The sequence below is a fragment of the Hirundo rustica genome, chromosome 15 (genome assembly GCF_015227805.2).
Source record: "Hirundo rustica isolate bHirRus1 chromosome 15, bHirRus1.pri.v3, whole genome shotgun sequence".
In the NCBI taxonomy this organism is placed as follows: domain Eukaryota; kingdom Metazoa; phylum Chordata; class Aves; order Passeriformes; family Hirundinidae; genus Hirundo; species Hirundo rustica.
Genome location: NC_053464.1, coordinates 8,138,265 through 8,165,381, shown reverse-complemented (window position 1 = coordinate 8,165,381; position 27,117 = coordinate 8,138,265). Strand labels below are relative to the sequence as shown.

The 27,117-nt window shown below is 43.2% G+C and overlaps 1 protein-coding gene across 3 annotated transcripts in view; it reads right to left on the bottom strand.

Moving 5' to 3' along the window:
* The window catches only part of XYLT1 (xylosyltransferase 1), a 178,736-nt gene that overhangs the window by 12,941 nt on the left and 138,678 nt on the right, over nt 1-27,117 (bottom strand). For 2 of the 3 annotated variants that reach the window (XM_040079050.2, XM_040079051.2), the window contains 5 exons: nt 16,454-16,670; nt 14,172-14,348; nt 11,994-12,256; nt 7,838-8,033; nt 2,598-2,931 (listed from right to left, as the gene is read on the bottom strand). In XM_040079050.2, the coding sequence (XP_039934984.1) occupies nt 2,598-2,931; nt 7,838-8,033; nt 11,994-12,256; nt 14,172-14,348; nt 16,454-16,670 (1,187 nt within the window). The remainder of the gene's footprint in view (nt 1-2,597; nt 2,932-7,837; nt 8,034-11,993; nt 12,257-14,171; nt 14,349-16,453; nt 16,671-27,117) is intronic. The other variant, XM_040079052.2, reaches the window with a different exon arrangement.

Here is a 27,117-nt window from a genome sequence, read left to right as displayed (position 1 = left end):
ATGATGCTGGGGAACCAAAACAACTTTTCCTTGCTGTGCTCTCGGCTGAAGTGATGTGCAGATAAGCAACGATTCAGGAAATACAGAGATTGTTGTCATGCCCATGTTCTCAGGATACAAGATGTTAGTGGCTGCTGCCAGTTTTGTGCAAATGCTCTCTAGAATGGCAAATTGCACACAAGATCATGGGGATATTTTTATGTCTCTAACTTTGTGGACTCCACTTTCCACATCTGGAGTGGATGAGACAGAGGGAACAGAATCATTATTGAGGAAATGACATGCAAAGTGCTATGAAATGTATCAGTCCAGAGCAATCTTTCTGACAAGAGTTGCTTTTTTATCAGAGCAGGGGAGGGCGGGGTGGGGGTTGGTGGTGGTGAAAAGGGAGGATGGTTGGAAAAAGGAAAATTTTAAAGAAATCCCTAATAAAACATATTCCCCTCTTCTAAGGACAACTCCTGGCTAAGTCTGATGTGTTTTAGTTTCATTTTCAATTTTAAGACAAGAAAATAATACTATTCCTTCATTTTAGAAGATTTTTGGCATTTTTTGCATTGTTTATAGTAACAGAAATCGTTCTTTTAGAAGTTCTAATTCTTCTGTCATACTCTCAATATGCCTTTATTTGGCAGAGAAGAATGTATTTAAAGAATAAAGTGGTGACAAACTGACAAAAAGTTGGAAATCAAAGGTAAATGATGATTGCCTGCACAGAGCACAATAGTGTCAGTGAGACAGAAAGCCTTAAAAAACAAACAACAGGAATTTGCATTGTAAATACAATTCTAACTACAGTGCAGTGTCACTACCTGCCCCTGTAATTAACTTTCTTCTCTACCTCCATGCCTCAGTCATTTACAGATTACACATCACATCATCAGTAACAAATCACTCCTGAGACTTTCTTCCTAGACAATATTGTTCCCAAGCTTTATATTTAATTCCCGTAGTACATTCTAGTTACCATATGAATGAACAGGCTTTTTAACAAAAAATGTGAGCCCAGTGTATCAATGGGCAATACAGGGTAACTACACAATTTCAATGGAATTATTCCTAATTCAGAGTTTGGATCAAAGGGAGTTTTGCCTTTACACCATAAAGTGTGGGCTTATTTTTGAAGTCTGACACATGTTTACCTGTCCATGAGGCCCTCACATTGTGGGGAAAAGCAGCAAGGTTGCTGGCTACATGCCGTGTTTTCCATCCAATTTATGCCTTAAATGTTAAATTACCAAAGAAAACGGAATTCATTAATTTCCAGCAGACAAGTTGGTAGCAGCTGCATTCAGAAGCAGGCTGCCTCAAACTTTGAAAATGTATCCCTTCTACACATGGTGCCTGTTCACAATTTATCATTGCCTATTAGCTATTAACAGCAGTGGGTTGGAGGTGGTTTAGTTTCTGCTTAAGAAACGATGCCACCAAATGTTAGCAGCAGAAATCAGTAAATTCACTCTTGTGCTGGAAATGTGTGGAATCAAACTCCTGTTGAGTGAGATAAGGGCTGCATTAGCTCTCAGCAGTCGTCTGCTGGTGTTTGCATTACAGAAGCAGCACGTAGCACGTTATGCTGGAAGGTAAATGCCTGACTCAGTTTATTTGCTGCCTTGTCAGGAAGAAGAACTTCTGAAAACTTAATAGGATCATTCATGTATCTAGGAAATTTAAGATGTCTAAAGTTATGAATATTAATACTGGGCAGATGGAAGCACTTGAGCACTTTAAGAAGAATGGTAAAGATATTCAGAGCAACAAGCTTGTTTTGATCTTATTGAATAAAAAACCAGGTGTGGCTGTAAAATGTTCCCTCTTCTCCCAGAAGAGTGTCCTGGCACTGGCTGCAGACCCAAGCATTTGGATGATGCCTGTGCCATGCAAACAGGGGAGCCTGCAGAGCCTGGCAGCCCCAGAATGGCCTCTCTATTTGGATGGCTCAGGGCTGCTGTGGCAAGGAAGAAAACTGTCTTTCTAAAAACTGTCAGTGTGGGTCTGGTCTCAGGACCAGATATTTTTGTAGGACCAGATATGTTTGTAGATATTTCTGTAACACAGCTGCTTGGCAAGCACTGAGCAGGTTTTGGCAGGGATCAGGTGGAAGTGAACGCCTGGACCTGACAATATGTCAGGTGAGCTCTGGCCTAGGGTAATTTTGTCTAATCCAGCATTTTGTATATTAATGCTGTTATTGTTAAACACACAGGTTTTGTCAAGAAAACAGTTTAAACACATGTAAGTCTCTAAGAGGAAACATGAATGAAAAGCAGCACAGAAAGGTCAATCTTTCTTTCAATTTCTAAATGATGGCTTTTATGACAGCTGTTAGATTATTGAGAGTCTGAAGCTCCCTGGATTCTGAACTGTGCATAATTTAAAGTTACAAATAGTCTTTTGTTCAAAGTGGCTGTGTTTTACTGACTAGATACAGACACTTTCACTTGCCTTAGTGCAAAAGCTTCTTCTAATTTAGTATCTACAAAATCCCTTTCTTTAATCCTTTTCCAATAAAGCGTTACTTCATTTTTAACAGCAGCATTTACAGTGAATACAGACAAAATAACTATATTATTCCTGTAGCAAATAATAGAACTTACCTTGTTTGATAGGCTGCTGATTTGAGAAGGTGAGAGGAGTAACGAGGAATTTGGTTTCAGCTACCTGTACCCAGTGGTGCAGAATTTTTATTGTCCAGACACCAGGTCGCAGGGGCAAATTCAGAGGTGGTTTGTAGTGAGTAAACTCGGCACTGGATTCAATAAGAATATCATATGTCGCTGCAATTACATTAATGGGATCCACCCAAATGACAGTCACGGTGACATTGGGGCCTTTCCCCCATTTCTGCATCCCAACTGGCTCATCTGTTGGCCCAAGGAGTCCTCCAAAATTCCGGAAAAGCCTTTCCTTGGCATCCCACTCAGTGCCAATCTGAAATTAAAGAACACAGTGCTAGTAGCATCATCTCTGCAAGCACCTGAGACCCTTATGGCAAATAAGGGCTCTCAAGAGACATAGATCATATTTCTCTAATCACATGAATTAAACATACATATAAAAGCAACATGACCTAAGATCATAATGCACACACAAATTGTGAGGCAAGCAAGAAGGCTTGCTTTTTGGTTGATAAAAACATCTTTATGCTAAGAGCGACACGGCAGGTGATAGCAGATCTCTCTTCCCTCCACAGAAGCAGACAACAAGGGACCAAGCCTAGTGCACACAGGTTATGAACAGCAAAAAAGAAAGTGACCCATCATCTCCTGGGTCATGAGGAGTATTACACACTTGAGAGATGGACCTCGCAGTAGAGACCTGCTCCGCTGCTGCTAAGACCTGGGAAGACACTTCAGGGGCTGACTTTAGGACAAGTCAGGGTTCTTTACTACAATCCACCCATGAGATGCTGAACCCTTGCACTCCCTTCCTGCCTCATGTGGGAATTTATTTCTTGTAAACTCTTATTGTCATAATAGTGACACTGCTTTTCATTTATTCACTAACAGTAAACCAGCTGATAACAATCTAGTGTAAATATTGAACTGACCTTTCTTTTTCCTAGCAGCTTTCATGTTCCAATGCTCTTTATATGAATTTCAGTGGTTCACCCATAACCTGGGGGATAACACAAACTTCCAAGTTGTGGCCACTAACACTTGTGCACTACTGAAAACAGCATCTCTGACCGGACAGCATGGAAATGGAAAAACTGGATTTCTTAGGCCAACAGGAAGACTTCAGTATGCCAGCACTAAAGCCAGCATGTGTTTACGAGGCTGAGAACTGTCAAACCTTTCCATCAATTGTTCTGTGACTGCAGGAGTGAGGGCTGCACTTCTGCTTCTGGAGGTAGTTCTGGTATGAAACCCCTCAAAGTCCTTCTGGTCTTCTTTTGCCCTAATCTCCAAACAGTGCAGATGACCAAAGAGTTGATTTGTTCCCTGTATAGAAAGCCTCTGTGGGTGACTTCTGGAGACCCCTGCACACACAGGCAAGATCCCCACTCTCAAAATACATGTGGATATTGCAGATTTTCCCCACACAGAGCTGTCCTTGTCCCTAAGCTTCACCTCACAAGGGCATGGGCAGAACATGCTTTCCTGAAAGCATAAGAAATAATTGTAGCTCATTTTCTTCAAAGATTTTTCTTCTAGATTTCATTTCACTTCATGAGAATAAGTGATTCCAATATAACGCCTAAATCCTCCCAAATCCTCAAAACATAATGATTACCTGATGCCTATTACCTGTACTGGAAACTGTCCAATCTCCAGTCTATTCTAAATAAATCCCAGTGGTTGGCAGACAAATTACAGCAGAACTGCAAGCAAAAAAGCTACAAGGTCAGTAAAATAAAACCCTACCATCCTAAATCCATCTGTCATCACACCAATTCCTCCTACTGGGCTATGACACTGCAGAGTATGAGACAAAATGAGCCTTCCACTACTCTGCAATCAACACAGTATTTCTGGTATTTCAGAGGTATTTCACCCAGCACACCAGCTAATCAAACTAGACAGCACAGCCCAGATATCAGACCCAAGCATCAAATGCCTCAAGGAGCTGTCAGTGTCTGCTCTCCTGACAAGACTGACTGAATATGCATGGAAATAAGCTGAGAAAGAAAATTTCCTGACCAGACCTTATTATCTACTCTGCAACCTTCATTGAGGTGCGGCCGTATCACACCTACCAGTGCTCAAGGGACCTAGAAATAATAAAGTCACAACACGTGAAACAAACCCACGCCCTCCTGGGGCAAAGAAAAGTCTGTAAGGAAGCTCTTTTCATCACATTCAGTAGTTCTTACTGAAGAACTCATTGCAGAAAAATTACTTCATCCTCAAAAATTAAACATTCACTCCTGACATCCAACTATTTCCCCTCTCTTTAGTTTTTCATCCCTGAGAAAATAAATCAGAAAGTTACAGTCCCCTTGCTCCAACCTCTAGGTGACACTGCTCCACATCAGGGAGCACAAAAGGTGTTGAGATGTGTTCACATGGCACAAAGGTGTATCACATTGCTCTGTGGAAGAGCTAAGGATGCTTTCGGGGAAAAATTGTAACACAATTGCCTGGTTGCTAAGCTTTGTGCAGGCATGGCATTGGGCTCCCTAGAGCAAACCAAAAGCTACAGCCAAAGGGCAGGGGAAGGGAGAAGGGAAGAACAGGTACCCCTGGATCCCTGCGTGCCCCAGGGCCAGGGCTCACACCAAGGCTCCACGGGGACCTCGGGCAGGGAAAGGCAGGGAGCTGTACACTCTGTTCATGGGATCTGCCCTTTATGTCTGATTTCCAGCTGGGGACATACTTTCCCATGCTGCACAGCTTGCAGTACCAGCTGCTTTTAGAAGCACAGTATTTTATAGGGAATTTTACTTAAAGCACTGGTTAGAGGTTTATAACCCTTGAACTTTACACAGCTGAGTTCCCAGCACTGAGATGTCTGATTTTACAGGGCAAGAGGCACTACAGCCCTATAATAAGTTTCACAGCTCTTTAAAACATTGGGAGTAGGCTTTCACTTTCAAATAGAATACACCAAGTATGGGATGGAATCAAGCAGTAATGAATATCTGATAAATTATGAAGGAATGTGGCACAGAAACCATCATTTTCCACATCATTATTTTAATCACCTTTATTTTGGGCTTCAAGAGCAAGCCGTGTGCATGGGGTACACTTGGAAGGCTGGAAATCTCTCATTGGCTCAAAACTTCTATTTCTATCTCTGTTTGAACCCAAGATAAAATTTTCCCAAGACAAATTATACCCTGATTATGGGTTTGTGTCTCATTGCTCACCACAAACAGGACCATTAGGTTCACACAATGCACACTAATTGCCTGCCACCTAGTTTATTTTATTCTCTGTGATGAATCACAAGTCTTAACAAGACCAGAAACTTAGCATTCAACTGATAGACAGTGAGCTGAGACTTTTAGTTCTGTGCAGCAAATCAATCCCCTGCCCTCCACGGAGAAGTTGCCTGAACCCAGGCTGGCAGGACACATAGTGTGTGCATTGTGCACGAGCCAATTTAGGAGGTGTGGGAGTTCCATGCTTGGAAATCATCTCTCTTGGATTTCCTGTAAGTTTATTTTATTTGACTCAGCCTGCAGGAGCCATGTGCTACCAAAATGCTGTCATTAACTCCCCCCAGCTGTGGGGCAGCCCCGCTGACTGAAGGCTTCCCACTTGTCTTTCCAGGCTGTGGGGTGAAATCTGCTCCTTGGGAAGTGAAGTTTGAGAGAAGCAGAGGGCAGGAGAGATCCCATCATCTCTGCTGCAATCTCGGTTGTGCACCAGGGTCACAAATACACTCGGGAGCACATTCAATGCAGCATATTTGTGTGTTCTTCCTGCTGGCCCCAGTGGTGAGAGCTGGGAGAGAGGAGAAAGTTCCCAGCTAAAATAGCCCCATTCAGTTTTAAATTCCTGCCAGATCATGGGGTGAAAGTTGTTGAAGAACAAGCGGTTCTATGTCCCAATACGCATAAATCCTAATTTTATTTCCTGTGAATGCTGATGCTTCCATCTTAGCTAAACTGCTAAGTTTGTTTTCCACATGCTGGACCTTGACAAAGCAGGGGCATTTTAACAAGCAGTAGCAGATCAGAGCTTTCCAGCCACACTGAAGCTGAAGAAGTTAATGCTGGATTTATAGCACGGTAACTGAAAGAATTATTTGGCTCAGAGGCAGAGATCCCTGCAGGCCAAGGGAAGGCAGAAAGTAAAGAAAAAAAAAAAGGACATTAAAAAAATAAATTATTTGCTTTGTTTCTCCTGGTCTTTTAAAATATGAATCTTCTATGAAAGGAGAGGACAATTAAAGAGGTTAGGTGAGGAAAATATAATGAAAATAAGTAAGCAGCCACCAAAGCTCTTTTCGTTGAGTTTCAAATAGAAGAAAATGTTTCCTTATGCTCAAAAAAGCTCACCAGTGATTAATTTCTTAAAAATACTAAATAAGCAGCAGAAATACTCCTACAAATCACAAGGATTGGAGCTTGTATGAACATTTATCACTGCATGAAATGGCAGACCTACCATCCGACACATTGATAAATGGAACACACTTTCCATCCATCTCTTTAATGGCACATTAGTGTCATGGATTTGCCATGCACACCAAAACACTGAATCCCACCTAGGCATTTCTTAATTGCCCAAGAAGATGGTAATTTATGGACTTAGCCATAATGACTGGAACACATTTCTTCAATCAATTTTATACCTTAATTGAAATTTGCGGCTTAACAAGAAAAATCATGAAATTAACTGCTCAGACAGTTGTATCTTTAAAACAGAACACAGATGTCAGGTCCTATTAGTGGTCAACTTTCTTGTTATATTTTAGGTATATTTTTTTATACTCTGCGACAGACACTGGGACAAATTTCTAAAAAAAATAACAGGATCTGTGCAAAATCTCAGCTACTGCTGTGATAATTTTCTATTTTGTGTTAAAATATCAATATTCTGCTCTTGAGAGACACATTTAAACATGTCACCATTTACATCTGGAATTGCAGAAAAATGGCATTTTCCTCAGGAGCCTTTCACAGCACTCGCAACAAACACGGAGGCAAAACTTTTAAGTTACTTTTCAATTACTGAGCCCCTTTGACAATAACAAAAGCCTTCCATTTGTTTTTAAAACAGAAGGGAGTGAGGACACTCAGACTAATGTCAGAAATGAGTGCTGACCTCAGATCTGAACTGCCAATGGTACCTCCTTCTGTGATGAGGATTTACACTACGCTAGAAAGCCACTCTCACCTCAAATTTACAGGGAAATACAGTTTCCAGAGGCTATGAAGACTCACCTCTGAGAACTGCAGCCTCCCAAAATCGCTCGGTGGACTTGCGATCTTGAAGACTTTCTTGGGCATCACCCACGTTTCCAAAGTTTCCAGTTTACTGACAGCCAGATTGGTTGCGTGGTGCCTGATCAGGAAGCCCTGGAAACGGTCAGCAAGGAAGTAAAGGTGGATGGAAACTGGATGGCCCATGGGGTAGTATCTGTAAAACAACACATACTCATCAGTTACACAAGAGAGACACAAAATCTCCATTTACTTGGAGTTAGTGGCTTAAGAAGTGTTCATTTCAACTAGAAAATCCACCACTGTACATTAAGAGATTTCAAATGTGTTCATGACTCATTATCAAATATTCTTAGGCTGTTCTGATTACCCTGAAACATAAAAATATGTTACTAAGAATATAGGCTCATTCATTCCATATCCACAGCTCGAAGCTCTTTAGGAACTCCTTCTGTGTGCCAGAGAGCTCCTTTCCCTCACCACCTCTCCTGGTAGAAAGTGGCACCCAGAGACACACACAGATTGTCAGGGTGCAGCTTCATTTGCTCACGTAAACTGTAGGATGAAGGATGCCCCAGGATTGTGCATGTGCTCCAGAGCTGCCTTTCCTGCCCCAGCAGGGACTGCTGTGTGACCAGGCACCGACCCCTGGGCCCCCTCCATCCCCAAAGCCCTTCCCCAAGGGCAGGGCTCTGCAGGGTGGCACTGCGGCGAAGGACACCAGGATCCTGTCCCCATTTTAGGTCTCCCTTATTTAGCACAAAAGCTTCACGCTCTCTAAAGACTTGAGATTGCTTTTGCTGTGATTTTTTGACTCATAATCAAAAACAAACAAACAAACAGCAAACAAACCAAAACCCAACGCCTTGAAAAAGGGTCAAACAACTGGGCAAAACCAGTTATTGAGAGGTGTGGAAGCCTTCAGTCTTAGCTGAGATTTAAAGACATTGTAGTCACAGCTTCAAATAATTAAAATGTATGGTTGACTGTCTGCTATGGCCTCAGGAACATCTGTAAAGATGTTTGGGTACATATGGATGCATAAATAATTTAAAAAGTGTTATTCATAGCTCAGAAATCAAATATTTTGCTGCTTTACAGCACTGACATTAACTGCAAAACAAGTTAAACCAACCAGCATCACACCTTCCCAGTAAGTCAGCTATGCCTGACTCCACAGGCTCGTTACCACAGTTAAAGGATGAGCACTAAAGGAGGACTTTCCATTGCACGAGGTCAGCAACAGCCAGAAGGAACTCACTAGAGCTGGAGAAATCAACATAAGAAGACAGCACACCAACAGAGCCAGCACTGATGGACCAAGCAAAAACACTGCGAAGCTACGCAGCCAATGCCAGCAACAATCTGACTTCTGTTCTGAGTACTAAGACCTCCTGTTTTATATGTGTGCAGCAGCAAATATTTACAATATCCTTGAAATAGTCTGAGTCAATTGCCTCTTGGCAGCAGAGAGTAGAAATGGCTAGAGATGGAGGAAATGAATTAAATCTCAATCACACGTTAATGTTGCCCCCACAGAAGACGCTGACACTCAATCTCCGTTGGTACCCGAGCAGTCTGCGGGGGGCACGGCTTTCTGAGGCTCTGGGCTGGTCCTCGTCAGGAAAGTGTTATAAACATCTCCTGGGCTGCTGTGGGGGGCAGCATGGGCCTGACTCCAAGGGGGATCCGAGGCAGGAGCCGCTTCTCTCGCAGCCTGAGCTGGGCTGGCTGAGAGTGGGATCTGCCAGCCTGGGGCTGTGCTCAGCCCCACAGCAAAGGGAACGCTGTCGAGGTGCTCAGCCCAAATCCATCCTTCCATTACTGCATTAGGCATGCAAATCCACGAGGGGGAAAGAGGAAAGGTATAGGTGAAAACACCCAGAAGGACAGCATAGTATCAAAAGAGAAGAGATGTGAATCATAGACCTGAAGATCATCCATCTTTCTCTGATCTGAACCGGATGCTGACTCACAGTGTCTTGAAGGGGCTCAGGTAGGTATGAAAACGAAGCCTCTGTTTGCAATTCCTCCCTGCACTGTTTCATGAGGCTCCAGCCTGCTATAAAGCAGCTGTGCTTTATCCTGGGGACAGCTGTAGACACGGTGTTCCTATCTATAATCTGAGCAAGCTTGAAAAGCACCTTGAGTTCCTGGGCAATGGAAAGTTCCTCAGAAATGAAAGCGATAATTGATATAAATCAGCATCAGAACACTGGCAAAGGAGTGAGAACAAAAGTAATTTTCAAATTATTTCAGTACTGGTTATCCATAGTCCCCATCCTCTTCACTGGCTTTACTTTGCAGGACAAATGACCCAGGACTTCCGCAGGGTTGCCTTTATTTCATATAAGGAAGGCATGCTACTAGTGATTATTTCTATCTAATTGTTATTGATCTTTTATTGCTTTGCACTGGTAACCTTCACTGACAAAACTCTAATAGGAATCTGGAGCACTTATTGCCACATCTTTCTAAATGGGACATTGCTCAGCACTTCCATGACTAATTTAGGAAGGTCAAGGCACATTTGGTTCCCCCTTGAGAACACAAGAGGGGCAACATCCATCCATCAAAGCACATGGAGTGTTTGCTGACTTAAGCTCTATGTGTTTTCTATTAGGATAAAAAAGGGCAGGCTCCAGAAATACATTCTGAAGAAGGAATTAAGCAATGGTAAAGTAAGACTTTAAAAGATGAACCCTCTCTGCTTTGAATCTAAGCAGCTTCAGATGTGTTTGCAGGCAGCAAACATCTACCATGAAGAGAGCCTTTTCTGTGCAAGTCTAACTTCAGGAATTCTTCTTTCAAATCCATTTTAGACTGAATTCTTCTTAGCCAGGCTTATAGGTGAAAAAGGAATGTAGAATATAGGGGGAATTTCCTTTTAAAGAATAAGGACTTTTATTTGAGATAAATTTATCTATCTATATATAGATATATAAACACTTACATATGTTTTATGTATTTGATGCTAATACAATTTACCAGTTGCAGCACTTTTGGCACAGAGAGCTGCACCAAGCAGGCAAACTGAGCCAAGCAAGCTCTCTGTACTCCTTGTGTGCTTCCAGGGGAACAAACTAGCAAGGACCATTAACCTGCCTGTGCTCAGATCTGTTCTGAAATCCTGTCCTCTGCTTTTGGTAAGCATAATAGAGGTGAACATGACCTTTGTCACAATCACAGAGGGTTTAGGAGCCAAGGCTATAATACACTTGCTGAAATTAATCAAGGGAAACGCAGCAGTGGGGGTAGCACTGCCCAACTGGATCCTGTCAGTCTTCATCAGGCTAGAGAGGAGCTCCTTAAAAGTGCAGCAAACAGGTCACATAATGTCAACTCTGAATAACCAACGCTTTATTACGGACATAAATACCCCTGGAAATAAGCTCCGTGCTCTCCCAGCTGCCTGGCCCTGCTCGCGGCCGTAGGCTGCAGGCAGCACAGCCCGGCAGAACGAGCCTCCCCCAGAGCCTGGCGGTGCCCGTGTCCCCTGGCAGGGCAGGAAAGGCAGGACTGAGCAGTGCCCGTGTCCCCTGGCAGGGCAGGGCAGGAAAGGCAGGACTGAGCGGTGCCCGTGTCCCCTGGCAGGGCAGGAAAGGCAGGACTGAGTGGTGCCCGTGTCCCCTGGCAGGGCAGGAAAGGCAGGACTGAGCGGTGCCCGTGTCCCCTGGCAGGGCAGGGCAGGAAAGGCAGGACTGAGTGGTGCCCGTGTCCCCTGGCAGGGCAGGAAAGGAAAGGCAGGACTGAGCAGTGCCCGTGTCCCCTGGCAGGGCAGGAAAGGCAGGAGGCAGGAAAGGCAGGACTGAGCGGTGCCTGTGTCCCCTGGCAGGGCAGGAAAGGCAGGACTGAGCAGTGCCCGTGTCCCCTGGCAGGGCAGGAAAGGCAGGAGGCAGGAAAGGCAGGACTGAGCGGTGCCTGTGTCCCCTGGCAGGGCAGGAAAGGCAGGACTGAGCGGTGCCCGTGTCCCCTGGCAGGGCAGGAAAGGCAGGAGGCAGGAAAGGCAGGACTGAGCGGTGCCTGTGTCCCCTGGCAGGGCAGGAAAGGCAGGACTGAGCGGTGCCCGTGTCCCCTGGCAGGGCAGGAAAGGAAAGGCAGGACTGAGCGGTGCCCGTGTCCCCTGGCAGGGCAGGGCAGGAAAGGCAGGACTGACCGGCAGCTGTTGTCCCCAGCAGCGTGGAAGGAGGTCTCGGCCCTGCGCAGGCCCAGGCGGGAGAAGGAGTGGAACATGGTGAGGGCCACGTCGCTGAGGGCGCTCAGGCCGTCGGGCTCCTCGAACACGTTCTCCCAGTAGGAGCGCAGCCCCGGCGTGCCCGACGGGTAATTCCCGTACAGGTAATAGTCCAGCTGCCCAATGATCTCCTGGTTCACCACGGCTTCAAACTTGCGGGCGAAGAAAGTCGGCCTGGCAGTCTGCTGTTGGGATAGCACAGGAAAAGACACTGAGTTCCCATTTTCAGACACGACACTTTGTCCTAAGCAATGAGTTGGAGCTGAGGCCGTGACCTGTTTCTCTCCATGGGCAAAGATGACTTAAAAGGTCACCTTTGGGACCACTCATCGTTAGGAGTGATGTTAAGATTCAGCTAAAAATTACATAATCACTCAATGAAAATCCCTTCAGACCACCAGCCACGCCCTGCTGCCTTGCTCAGGAAGGCTCTCCAAGTGCAGGAGGGGTGGGGAATGCTCCCCAAACCCCCATGTTAGCCTGGAGATAGTGCAGCACTGGCACGCATTACGCAGGGAGAAAAGTGTACTGTGGCACTGCAGCTCAGAAGAGGCAGAGCAGCATTTTCTGTTTATGGATTTGCTGCTAGGAGGGGGCAAGAAGTCTCTGGGAGAGGTGCCATTTGTGGCTGAGGTTTCTCCACTTCTGAGTGGTCCTGCCCAGATTTTTTCGCTGAGCTTGACACAATCTTGGGCATATAATTGCTTTATATGCTACTCAACTACCATTAGCTATCAAGAAGTCTTTGTTTTGCCTTGTTCATATTTGAGCATGGGTCCTGAGGTGCCAAGGAGTTTGAGTGGCCCAGATGGTTGGAAAATTCTTTTGAGGATGCTCAGTTTTGCTCTGAGGCAGCTCATGATGTGAGCTTTGTGATCTTGGCTCGCTTTGTGCCTCCATGGGAACAGCAAGCCCCAGCCTTCTGGTGCCATGTGCTCATGTGAGGGGCTCTCTCACCACAAAGTGTCAGAAGCTGCCTTTACATCTATTCTAATTCTGAACTTTCCTTTCCAGCCCAGTTTACCTGATTGTTTTCTGAAACATTGTTGTGGGTTCACAGCCTGGAGCAGGTCAGGCTCCACAGTCTGGCAGGAGTTTTTAAGATTTGCCATTTATTCTGTGCTGGAGAATTCTCTGGGATTGGTGATCAGGGCAGCAGAGTCTTTTTTAGATAACATCTCATTTGCTCTTTTTGTGAGTGCCTGTGTCACTGACTTCAAGCGTGCCTGGTAGGCAGCACATTACAGTAAAGAAAAGATCTCTGTTTCAGAGCAGTCATCATTTCTGTGCTGTAGGGTAACACATTCCCCATCCCACACAAAGCCTGAACAAACATGCTTTATGCAGGGAACCCCGAGGAGCTGGAGGGATGGAATTGCAAATCTGGTGACCTTGAAACAAGCGGCTGTTCATTCTCAAGGGAAGATACACGGGCCGGATACAGCCTCGAGACTGAGTGCACCCTGGAGCACAGGGCTCCCTCTCATGCCTGCCTTGAGGAAACGATCACAAAGGAACTGATTAAACCTGTTAAGACAGTCCTGCCAAACCTGGGTGATCAAAACCTCATGACTAAGGCTCCCAAAACCACGAGATAAACTTTAATATGATCGTGCTGATGAATAGAATAATGAAAATGGATTTGCCTTGCGCTATGTAAGTCTCTAGCACGCACACCAGTCAATTTCTAAGCTTTTTAAAAAGATGATTAACGTTGCTTAACACTAAAAGCCAGGAGTTTTGTGAAATAATGAAAGCATCTGAGCTTTTGCAATAAACGCACAAGAGTTACCAAGTAATGGTACAATACGAGATATGTCAAGCTTCCCTCCTTTCTAGCACAGCAGATTACCAATGCCAAGGAGTCCAAAGAGTTGCTTTTTTACCTTACTATGCAGTGGTATGACTCCACGGCCAAAACATAAGAGAACTTATCTTTCATTCTCCTGAAATCACGATCAGAGCTTCCTCACATCTCTTTCTCCACCTGCCTGATGGAGTCAAGGCTTCCCTTCCCTTTCCCTGCTGTAGCCATGCATTCAGCCAGCTCTCCACACCCAGCACAGGGGGAAGAGCCTCTCTGCAGGTGTGTTCAGTTACCTGGAACCGGTGGAAGTCTGCTGGTTTGAAGTCATTGGGTGAGCAGCCACACCAGTCAACAATGTGCTTGTACTGGCACTTGCAGCCGAGCTTCCTGTTCCAGTTGGTGATGCGCAGGTTGTTGTCCACCATGGAGTCACAGAACGGGCTGTTCTCCAGCACGGTGTGAAAGAAGGACTGCAACAAACACAGAGCACATCACCATATTTAGCTTCTCAAACTTCCAGTTCCTCCTTCACTTCAGCTCATGGGCCCAAACCTAATGCAGGTGACCTATTTTCGTTTGAAATGACATAAGTAACAAGCTCTATTGTTTTGCCACAGATTAAACACACTCTTTTCCTGTATTCCACTGAGCAAGAAAAATCACAACATCCTACAGACCCAACCAAACTGTAAGAGCACACAGCTGAGGTCCTGCTCCAATAACCTGGCCCAGAATAATTGCACTTCTACAATGACCAGCTTTGGGCACTGGGAGCACAAAGGCCTCTAGGAAAGATACCAGTGCCAGCAATCATTTTATTTTTATTTCAGCTGCATGAGCAATTCTAAGAAATGCTCATTATTTCCCTTCTGTAACTTACTCCCTGGTCTAACAGTTATAGGACCATTTTTCTGAACAACGCGCTAATGGCATATTTCAAGTTGTTTCCCAAAACAATTGTCAAAACTACACCATCACCCTGGTTACTCTGATAAAAATACAGTCTCAGACAGCTCTTCTGTGGGTGTCTATCTCCAGCACTCTAAAATGCATTGCTAGTTGATAGCTTTGTTCTGAAACATGCAGTTCAGCCTAAGCACCAAAAGGACATTCTGCCTCCTGCATTTATATCTGAAATCATAAGTCTTTATTTGCTGACTCATGGCAGCACGGAATTCCTATTGGGTAATCCTAATTACATCATCATAATATCAGCTATTACATAAACCATGTGTAACGGGGACTGATATAGCAGGTTAACAGGTCAGTGAAGGCAGGGCCATTTTACAAAACCAGCTATGTATCTTGCAAAGAAAACCTTGTAGAAAAAAGCTATGGAATATCATCAATTTTAGCCCTGCAAGAGACCATTTTTGGAGCAGTGACTTCTCTTTAAAATCAGCAATAGTAAGATCTATAAATAACCAGCACAACATTAGCATGGCTGGCCCCCAAATAATCCCCCTACCCTTTTTTAATGTTAAATGACAGCCCAGTGAATATGGATTTTATGCCTGAACTGTTTGGTTAAACCCATAAAGGCATCCATTCTCATTCAAGCGAGAAGGAAAAAAAAAACCCTACCCAATTACCCATTGCCCTGTGTCCTTTATAGCAATACAGGAATTTCTCTAGATAATGGATGAAAAGGTTATCAGAGTAGAGAGAAAAGGTGATTTTTTTTTAACAGAAAAGGGATTAAAAGAAGATTATGCAACATGAGTGTGGAATAATAAACCTCTATCAAAAGATAACAATCGCTGTGCTCCACCACAAGCTAACGAGCCTAGATTTGCAGGATCGGTGTCATCTATCCCTCAAAATGTTCAGGAGCCATGTATGGGTTTAAAGGCAGTCATCAGCTCCTCCCTGGGCTGGCTGAACTGCTGCAGCCCGTGGAGCAGAGCCTGGCGAGCCAGGGGAGCAGTGTACCTGCTGGGGCAGGTGTAGCACAGGCTGCCAGCCACAGCTCTGCGCTCTCCCTGCAGATACAGGGACACTCCCTGCACATTCCTGACACATTGCTGCACGCCAGGCAAAACCCCACGCTGCCGTGCACACCCCTTCTGCATCACTTGCAGCCAGAGCGACTCCTGAGTGATCTAAATGATTTGTGACTGTGCCTTCTAGCTGAGTTTTGAACAGAACAATAAACCTTTGTTTGCAGGGTTTATATTTTTAAAGAAAAGCGCTGGGTAATAGCAAGTAAAGCTACTTATGAAGACAATTCGCCATCTCTAATATCCTTCAAAAGCTTTGTGCAGGAACAATTTGCAGGCAAAGGGCAGCTGGATTTTTGGTTGTTCAGTAACAGATTAATAGGCTTAGAAGTATAAAACAAAGGCACTCTTTGCAAGAAAGTCCCACAAACAAACAGTGCAATAAACAACTGCAAAAGATGTTCTAACCCTATGGGGCTTACTCATCACAGAAGTAAAATTTCCATTACCCACTGTGGGATGCTCCAAAGCCCACTGACATCGGGTGAAAGCCCCCCTGATTTTGGTCAGAACTTTGGGACAAGCACAAACATTGCAGGTTTGAACACAGAGAGGGATTCTTTGCATTCCCATACCTCGGCAGGAAGCAGCGTGTAAGAGTAAAACCTCTTCATCTTTGTTACCAGATCATCATTGGAAAAAGTGACATATTCCACAAACTTCCTGTTCAGGAGGAACCAGTCCGACCCTCCATCGACTGTGATTCCCTCTGGGATCTTGCGGTCCCCCAGGCGCCACATGTGTGTGTCGCACTCCAGGAAGAGCCGATCCAGCCCTTGCTTTCTGATAAATCTGAGGGAATGCAAGAGGAGACGTTAAATGTTAAGTTGTACTTTGCTATCATCAGGAGCTTTAGAAATAAAAAGCTACTTTCTCATACAAAAAAGGATCAAAAGGTCACTTGTTTGTATTTCTGTTCTACTCATAAATAATGTAGAGAGGTTTAATAAATGATTAATCAGTTATATGTTCTGTTACAGAGGCAAAGATCAAGAGATTGCTTTTACATCATTTACACCTTCTGCTGTCCTAAGGCTGTGCAGGTGACAGAGTTATAGGGCAGGAACGCCCTTAACGTTCATCAACTCTGAACAAACCACTGCTAAATGAACAGGAACTAAACACAATCTTCCCTCTCTAAATAAATTCAGTTTTTAAAAAACAGGAAAATATACATAAAGGTAAAATGACCAATTTTCTCCTATGCTATTATTTAATTAATTTTTCTATAGGGATATAGCCAATTAGGAAGAAATAGCATTGTTTGGTCTTTGCTGTAGAATGAGCAAGTTTGCTCCATTCTCAAGTCTCTGGGGAACAACGTTTCGTTATTGCTGAACCATGAATTAGAAGAACAACTGCAGAACTGCAAAGTTATGGAAATTAATTATTTGAGACCAATATAAGAGAAGAAAAGCTGGGAAATCAATCTGTGTCTGAAAACACTTTGGACTGGATGCCCAGTTTTGAGACTGTCTGGTCCAGGTTTTCTGTTTGTTATTCCATTTGGGAATGAATTCCCTGGAGGAAAAGCAGGGAAGCCGTGAACTGGCACCGAGCAGAGCTGAGCACCTTTCACCCCCGTTGGATGTGAGCACTGGACACATCCCCCACGTTCTGAGCAGTAACAAACGCTCCCTGACCACACACTGCAGCCCCAGACGTCTCTGGGCGCAGGATAACAACAGCTGGGGCACCTAGAGCGAGAGGGGCACAGCCTTCCCCTGAGCCACACACAGCTGTGCCAGGGTGTTTCAGACTAGCAAGTCAAGATGACGCTTTAGTGTCAAAACACATGCTACTGAAGGAAAGGGCGAAGAATAAAAGTTAAGGAGCAACAAACACCAGAGCTTGCTGGAGTCCTGCATCTGGAAACATGAGCATTAACCCTGTAGGCCAACTCCTGGTCAAAGTTCTGTTTTATACCATTCAAAGAACTGAGATGCAATTATGAAATGGTGCATATTAATGTTCAAAAGGACCGTAAATGACTTGAGGGTCTATGTCCTACTGATAGCTATGTCTTTTCACAGTATGAGAAGAGCTCCTCTGTTAACACAACAGTGCTGAAAACACATAAATGGGAATCGGGAAATTTTTCTTTCCATGAACAAGTTTCTAATTTCATGTTCCATTATGAAGGATAATAGAAAAGTCTTGCAATTTTAATGCAGTGCTCTGGAATGCAACCTTCAAATTCAATATTTATGCAGTTATCTCCAAATCAAATATTAATGTGCCTGAAAGTTTGGTCATTTATTTATTTCTCTTCAAAACTAAATGCTCATTAGAGTTAATTATTTTAAGAAAATAACAGAACTTTATCGACTATATTTAAATAGGAACATAAAGTTCTTTTCCATGAAATAATTTCTTTCAACTGCTGTCTCTACCAATTCATCACCCTTTGCTCTCCTTTTCAAATAGAAGGTTCCTTGACTGCAATAGAAACCCTCAAACAAAAAAAAACATCCGGCTATTTCAAAAACTGCTCTACATAGAAACTGCCTCAGCCTGTATGGTACTGTAACAGCTTCAGCCTTATTGTCTGAATTTGGCAGCAGAGGAGCATGACCACACTCGAGATGAGAAGGTCCCAGCAAATCCTGACTCACAGCTTCATGCTTTCCAAAATAGTTGACAGGCTCCTTTTTTTCTATACGTGCACAGTTCTATGGGTTTTTTGAGCTAATGGCTTGGAAAAGCAAATCTCAGGATATGGAGTGAAATAAGCCAATTCCTGGAAGTACAACTGTTTTCACAACAAACCTCAGCCTCCTAATCTTATACAACTGGGTTAGTAGAAGAAAGTAGATGTACTCCCCAATCACTCAACCTCAAGGCAGCATTGCTTAACTGAAGAGCTGCAATGCCTTTAGAGATCTCAAAGAAATGACACTTTTACTTGTGCTTCGTGAAACCCTCCTAGACACAGCACACCAGGTTTCAGGTATGTAACAGCTGAACAGAGAGCAGGTGTTTTTGAGAAGGATCACCTTTACTGAGCCTCTTCACACAGTCACTACACCCCAATGAATAAGGCATTAGCATAGCAAATAACTTCTGGGGCCTAGGAAGCAATGATTTATACAAGGGGCTGTGAAGACACAGCTCTCCACTGGGCCATTGCTTGCTGTTCATTTATGCTCCCTGGGAGCCAAGGGGACCAAGTGAATTTCAGATCTGCTGGAAGCTGAATAGGAGAGGCTGCTGGCACAGAGAGCTGAACTGCAACCAAAGTGGAAAAGGTGAATGAGGCTCCCTTTTTTCCCTCCAGGCTCTCTTCTAGGATGACTGATGCTCCCAGCCACTCCAGCCACAGTGATTTTGGCACTCAGGCAGGCAAGAACTTACTCTAAGCACATTGAATACTGCCTGAGGGAAAGGGAAGTGGGTATTTGTATGCCACATAGGCCTTTTCAAGAAATGAAAAACTCTTGAACACTACAAACAGTTCATAAAGATTCTTGACTAGCCATCCAAGAATGATTGCAGCCACCTCTGAAAAGAAAGATAGGAAGATGGAGGGCAAAAGTATGACCCTACTGGTTTGTTTCTAGTCTCATGCTGTGTTTCATTAGTTTCTTGTTATGCTCAAGGGAATACCAAAACTGTAAATTTTACAAAGCCAGGCCAAGCTTCAGAAAGAGCAATGAAATAGAAAAAAGGGGTGGTTTTTCCCATGGTCTTTCTATCCAGGGTCTCACAAAACAGCCTGCAGATAACTCCCAAATTAAAAGTAGGGAAAAAAAAAAAAAAAAAAAGGCTTAGTAATAGCATTTCCTTAATCTTTGTCAATGTTGAAAAATTCAAGTGCTTCCTGTCACCCTGACCATCAGGTAATACTGGCACACCTCTGTCAGCTGCAAATGCACTGGCCAGGACAATGACGTCCAACTGAACCCCAGTATGGTTGGCCAAACACAACAGAGATTATCACCAACTGAAGACAGCTGGCATTTTCCTAATCTAAAAGAAGCAACAGGAGTAAAATAACAATGATAGGAAAAGAGTCAACCAGAAGGAAATAGAATTAAAATAAGACTAGGGTTAAGAAAAGCATGCCGTTTTGCCTTATTTCATAGAACACTCCATCTAAGACATCTTATGCTTCCCCTTATCAATTTTAACTCTTTCTAGAGAGCCTCCAGTTTTGAGGGCCTGGGATGACAGTCAAAAGTAAGCAGGAAACACAGGTTATTAAGAAGGTGTGTCAGCACCTGAGCTCAGCAATCAGACACTGACACATAAAGGGTGCCACTGTGCCCTGTGTGTGGATGCAGCCTCACAGTTCACACAGTTCCAGAGAGTTATTTTTATACCCTGCTAAAAAAACCCCACTGCCTGCAGCACATGCTCTGCCACTGAGTACAGACGTCAGTCCAGGCAACTCACAATTGCAATCCAGCTCAGGGAACTCCTCTCACTTTGTAGTTTATTTAAATATTTATAAATGCATTTCAGACAAGATTCTAGGACTGTGTAACACATAAAGCATTTGTAACTTATGTAGCACATACCCCTACAACATGAGTATAAACACAGCTCACCTCTTATGTTCTAACTGCTAATAAATATTGTCACACAGTTACTTAATATCAGCAAAAACATCACAATCGTATCCTCCTTTTGGATAGTTTTCTCCAAGGGACAGTGCAAACCACAGCAACTTCTAGAGACCCTTACTCCTGAATGCTCTACTTACACAGTATGTAAGTCAGAGAGTTCACTGTTTTCTGTTTCCTGAAGTTTATGAATGAGTAAAATTTCCTAAAGTATTGGAGGCTATCAAATTGCTTAACGCCATATATCAGTAACTTTATCACTAAAAGGATTTTTCTGGAAAGAATATATATTTTTAAGGTGAAAAGGTTTCTTCCTAAATGTTTCCTGATTCCGGCCTCTCACCTAGAAAACCTCCCATTGACATTTCACTGTTAACCAGGTGCACCTACCCAGGACTTCATCATCACTACTCAGGACTTAAGAATAAGAGCTATGAATAAAAGTTACAAATCTCCAGCAAAACAGTTCCTCACAAGTCAAAAGCCAATGTCAAGGCAAGAATCTATAGAGCTAGGAGCTCCACTGGCATCATGTCCTTATTTCTCTGAGTGTATGTGGACAAGCCCTGCATCCTTTATCTGCTCCTCTTTTATTTGTCTTCAGACAAAAATTTGAGGAACAAAATCCATTTCAGTGCAAAAAGTCAAGTAAATATTTTTACAGATGAGAAATGTGAGAGTCACTCGCCAGCAGCGTTTGCAGAGCCCCCTGGAAACACTTACCAGAGTCAATCAGCTGGGAAGCGCCAAACAGTAATTTGCAGTTTAGGTGACCAACTAGAAAGCACTGAACTATAATTTGACAATCTTGAGTGTATCAATTGCAGGAAGTCATTATCGAGCCATCTCTAGGCTACCACACATCTCCATAAACCAGGCCCTGAAAAATTCTTTATAATAACAAGATTAATGAATCTCCAACCTGTGCAGAGCAGAGCATTCCCTGCCTGCTCAGGGTGGAAATCCCGGCATCCACTGAGTATGCTGAGTTAAGCTGACCCTGATTTCACTCCATTTCCATGAGTAACTCTATTCTACTGAGGGTTAAACATCTGAAATAATTAACAATCGGCTATTTAAATGCAATGTCTATATGGTACCAGGTATTCACCTGTTTTTCTAAGAATAGGATGTTGCAGTATGTTCCCCAAGACCTCTTCCTGTCATGCTGAAAGCCTCCAGGGCTGACCCCCACTCCCAAAATGGAGATGAAGCTTGAAAAGGGGAACAGTGTCAAACAGAAATAGCACCCACTTGGCCTGCCAAGATGAGGAAGATTTCTACCCAGTATGACACACACCGTGTGGAAAGCACAGAACAAACAATTCCTGCTGTTTCAAAAGGCCTTGAAAATAACTCTCAGTACAGACAGAAATGATGGAAGAGAAAAAATAATTGTAACTTGCTTTTCAATGTGCTTTAACTGTGGCATCCTGAATGCAATTGCTATGAGGTCAAAAATGTTATGAGAGCAGAATTCTTATCTTTTGTTAATTCCCTTACTCAGAAGAAAATATTTAAGCTCATTACTATCTCAACAATAGCCCAAAGCTTTAATGTCAATGGAGAAACAAACATCAACAATATCAGAAAGAATTTTTCTCTTGACTGAATTTTCTCTGGTAAGATTGGGCTTATTTCCTGATTGGGCTTATTTCAGGAGCAGAAGAAAAAGCCATAAATAAGCACACAAATTAAAATGCTTTAGCAGTTTTGCTAAATGTTCAGGAGTTACCAAGGAACATAGGGAAATCTTACTTTTAAATGTGATTAGTGCTTGTCACCTGTATCTCTGCATGTCCCACAACAGAGCAGAAAACCCAGGTGACACAGCCTCCAAAAGTAAGACAGAGCCGAGAGATGCAGTGTGTGATGTTTGTTCCTGGAGTTTCTGTGGGTCTGCAGAAGCTAAACAGCAAGTCACGGGAACAAGGAGCTCCACTGGAAGGATTTCTTGACAGTCCATGTTACCACAGCGGTTTTCAGGGTTTGTTAAACGCTTGGATGTTCAGTGTGCAATTAAACCTGGGGCAGACTACTGCTGCCACACACACTGGGAAAGAGAAAGTTTAGATCATTTACGGTGCAGCAAAAATGGTACAGTAATTTGAATATCTCTTTCAAGACACAAGTTCACCTTGAAATATTATGCTCAATGTGTCACTTCTTAATCAATGGCATCTCTATGGAAGCCAAGCAGCCATGGCACTTAGGGTATTCCACATAAGATGCTGTTGAAAGCTGATGAATACACACATTTTATCTGGTCATTATTCCATCTCTATATGGACATGATGAGGCTTTTCAAGCTTACAATAGGTACCTCATGCTATATAATTTGTTTCTGCTTCTTTCATATGCAATCTTCCCATATTACCCATTTAATGCTTTAGTCCTAGCATACCTTTGTATTCTATTTAAAAGAAATTTCTGATGAGTCTTTCTTCTTCTCCACATTTTCCTACATATTAACTTCCACTGGTTTTGAAAAACTTTTCTTTCCACCTTCTCTCTTTCAAAGAACAAGTTTCTTTTTCAGACAAAGTCTTAAAAAGCCTCAATGTTTCTCAATATTTTAATGTTGCAGGCCAGGAAGCAAAATGAAAAAAAACCCTCTAAAATCCTTCAGTTGCAGGAAACTTGCAAAGTCTGTTTTTTGCAGTAATGACTCTACTAGGAATTGCCTTGTTTTGTCAATAATTCCATGCACTTCCTTGTGAGCGTAAGCTCAAGAGAGACTTTCAAAGATTTTCCTGCAGGTCTCTTTCCCCCACTCTTCTCTTACACAGTATCTTTTAAGCAATACTGAAACAGCTTTTAGAAGGTCAAAAATGAAATGGCTTCTTCTCACCATCAGGGAGATCATGACTCAAGTGATTCTGTTTCTTTTTATATTAAATAACCAAAACTGCAAATGATGGTATGCAGAGATGTAGCATGAGCTCACCACAGACAGACTCAATGATATGAAACCTGACGTTTTGCCATCTGTTTGTCTCCAAAAAATGTCTTCTCTAGAAGGTTTCTTGTCTCCTCACCTCCTTTCTCGTGACTGAGGGCAAGTGTGAGTCCCTTCTATAAAGGTTTTCAAGCTACCAAATCAGGCCACTGACCTGTGGGTACACCAGGACCAACAACATCTGTCCAGCTTAAAATAATGTTTCCTGTCATAACCACTTTATAAACGCCTCAGGACCTCAGACGACAGGGCTGATTACATGGCTGCAAATGAAGCTTGCTGCTCAGTGTTCTTAGATAGCAATAAGATTCCTGATTATTTTACCAGTATCTCAATCTTCACCTCCATCCTAATTCAGTCCTTGCCCCATAAAGCATGGCTACTTCAAACCTTCTCACCTAAAGCACCTTCCTGAACCAGCGGATGATCGTGCTTGTACACTCCAAGAACGAAGAACATCCTGCTCAGTCCCACATCAAGACATATGGCTGGTTTTGTTTCTCTTTGCACTGACAGCTTAGAGCACTGTTTTCCAAAACTGAGCAGAAATAAAAGCCCTACAAGGAGGCGAATTGTCGAGCTGAAGCAGTAAAGGCTTTATGGCTCCCCTAATGCTTAGCATAAAGCACTAAGAACATTTGAAAGTTAGCTGTAATGTCTAAATTTTTAAAGTGCAGTCTCTTTGCAGAGAAGATGCATGTTGCTATTTCCATCGCTACACTTCTCATGCAATTGTTGGGCTGAACTACTTCCAAGCAAAAAATAGATCTTAGTCCATGTGCTCCAGAATACTCAAGTGTTCTAAAAAATTTAGCAAAAAAAATATGAGGCTGAGGGTAATTTGTGCCAAAGGAACCACCAAATACGTTACATGAGCAGCAGTGTAAGTGCTGCTAGGACCTGTGGTTAAACAATTAAACTATTCCAACAGCAGCGATAATTAATCCATTTTTTTCCCCTAGTATTTGGGTACTTACTGGGCAATTCATCAGTGCAATACAGAGCAGTGTGATCCATTTTCCTAACTGACCACCAAACCCTCATCAACCCCATGCACAGCACACCAACAAACAGCGTGTGCCACTGAGGAAAAAAGGCCTGTCTGAAATGGGGGTGAAGCAAATGTGTGCCAGCAGTGGAGGTTTTGGGAGCTCTAGTCCTTTGGTAGCTAAGGTTTCTCCAGCCTCTGAAACTGGGATGGGATTGTGATGCTCCTTGGTACAGTTCACCAACAGCTTTAAAATTACCTGGAACCCAGAAACTAGAAAGAGGACAACACAACTGCAAAGAACAGCAGTAATGAGGAGAAAAAGTCAGCAGAAGAAAAGAATATGGATATATGCCAAAACTTTAAGGGCTTTGTCTTTAGCTGTTTGTATTTTGCCTAGGAGCTCAAGATTTCTCCAGGATCTAACAGTATCCAGCATTCTCAGCATGTTTACACTATTTCCCAAATGACTGCTGTGGAGAGGTTTCCATACAAACCCCCCCTTTTCCTGCCTGTCATTGAAGATGTCACATTTGACTGTCTTTATATTTTATAATACATCCGACAGGTGCTGCTCCTGCCAAAAAAGAAAAAAAATCAGCGTATTCTAATTGCAATAGCTTATACAACTACCAGATATTCACTTGCTTTTAATAGTCTAAGACACTGAAAAGAGGAGGAAATGTGTTGCCCATTAAGCACTATGTAACAACCCCAGCCACTGTGTGCAATTTCACTTCATACATCCACCTCTGTCAGGAAAAAATGATTCTCCAGCTGAGTGAAAGAGCCATTTTCATGTCCATTCTCTTTGCTGAAACCACTAAAAGAAAATCAGAGCAATGCACTTTTTCATGACTTTGGCATAACTAAAAGAAACCTTAACTCTATAAAAGGAAGCCTGGTTTCTCTCCTTATTTGGCAGTGAAACATGTACTGATTGGGAACATGGCTTGAATACAAAGTACACTGTAATTGAGCTGTACAAGCATTTCGGCTCTAAGATGGCACTTCTAATCTTTCTCTCTTGTATGATCCAAAGACTATGATGACTTAAAATTAAGAGTTTTCAGTTGTTTACAAGGCAGACTTTGACAGTTGAAAAGCTTATTGATTAGGTGCCATTATTCACCCATAAATTAAAAGTATCAGCAAGGGTTATACATTGCATTCAATTATGTTTAGGTGCTGTGCTACTGTATTATTAGTTCACGTGCTTTGAGAAAAACACCTTGGACCAGCTAAATCATTATTGTACATGGGGCAGCAGCCAGTACAGTCCAGTGTCCTCTCCCCTACTATGGCTTCAATTAGTTGTTTTAAACAAAAAAAAAATCTGTTCCAATGTGTTTTGAGATAGGATATCCAAAGGGAGTTCTCTTCTATTGCCCAATAACATGGACACTGGCCTGTGTTCTAAAAGCTGTCCTTTTCTTTTTCTTAAGTTTTTGCCGCCAATCTTTGAGGCTGTTGCTTCTCTTCCAGCCCTTGCTAAGCTCTTGGCCATACCATTCTCTTCATGGGGTATTTCTTTTCCCCTGGGCTCTGACAGGACAAAGCAAAGAGCAAAATTTAAAAACTGGAAAGATTAATAGGAAAAAAACAACATCCCTTACTCTTACAATGAGCAAGTCACTGAGTTTGGCTGTGGAAATTTCCCAGGCAAAGGTCACAAGAGACTGGGAGAATATTGTAAAGCAGCACCGCTACACACCCTTCTGCTCCCTGGGGACACTGGCTGGAGGACACGGACACGGGGGGACAGCCTAGGTTGGCTTTTGCTCTTGGCCCACCTGCCTGAGCTCGTAGGAGGTATTTCAGCCCAGAGGATGTCACATTCTGACTACAGGGTGTGATACTCACTGGTCTGATTATCACTGGTGTGATACACACCTGGGCACTTGGTGAAAGTCGGGTGGGAATTGCCTGTCAGATGGGGAGAGCAGAGGGTACACTGACCAGTTTAGTCAAGACTGAGTCACTCGAACACTAAACGTGAAATATCAGGCTAGAAATCTTCACTTCAGGTATTTCTCAACAGGTGGAGGTACAGCTGGAAATTCACCCACAATACAATCAGCTGATAACTACTTTTTGATCAGCTTTTGGAAACAATGGAATGAATTTTTACCCAACACCAGCATTACTGAGAGGCATGTGCAGCTGCTGGCTTTAGTGTGTCTACAGCTGCCTGGGCTGTGCAGGAAGAGGGAAGCCACTCTACCGCCCTGACAGAAAACCTGGGGACATGCCAAGGGGTAATGTGAAAGGATCCATTCATCCAGTGGTCAGCAGTGGGAGCACTATGGGACTCAGGGATTAGGCAACCGTGGCAGACAAGGATGGCAAATCTGCATTCATGTCCCAAATCATGTCCCCTAATGCACAGGGAGTTTATGGTAGAAATCCAGGAAAAAAAAAAAAAAAATATGGTGACATGTTGTAATAATCTAAAAGGTATTCAGTTGTTTATACAAAGAGAACCATTGAACTATTAAATGAGTTTGCTATTCCTGTGACAGAAGGACAAGTGGCACATTAGCTCATTTCATTATTAAATTAATATCAGCTTAGTGTGTTTAATTGATCTAAATTGTTCTGATCCAGCTGAAGTTGGCATGTTTGAACCAGCCTGATGTTGGTGTGTCATAATCCATTAGTTATTTTCCTTAGCCAGCTCAAGGAGTTTGAGAAGACTCAGGAGACCAGAGACACAAGGAGGCAAGA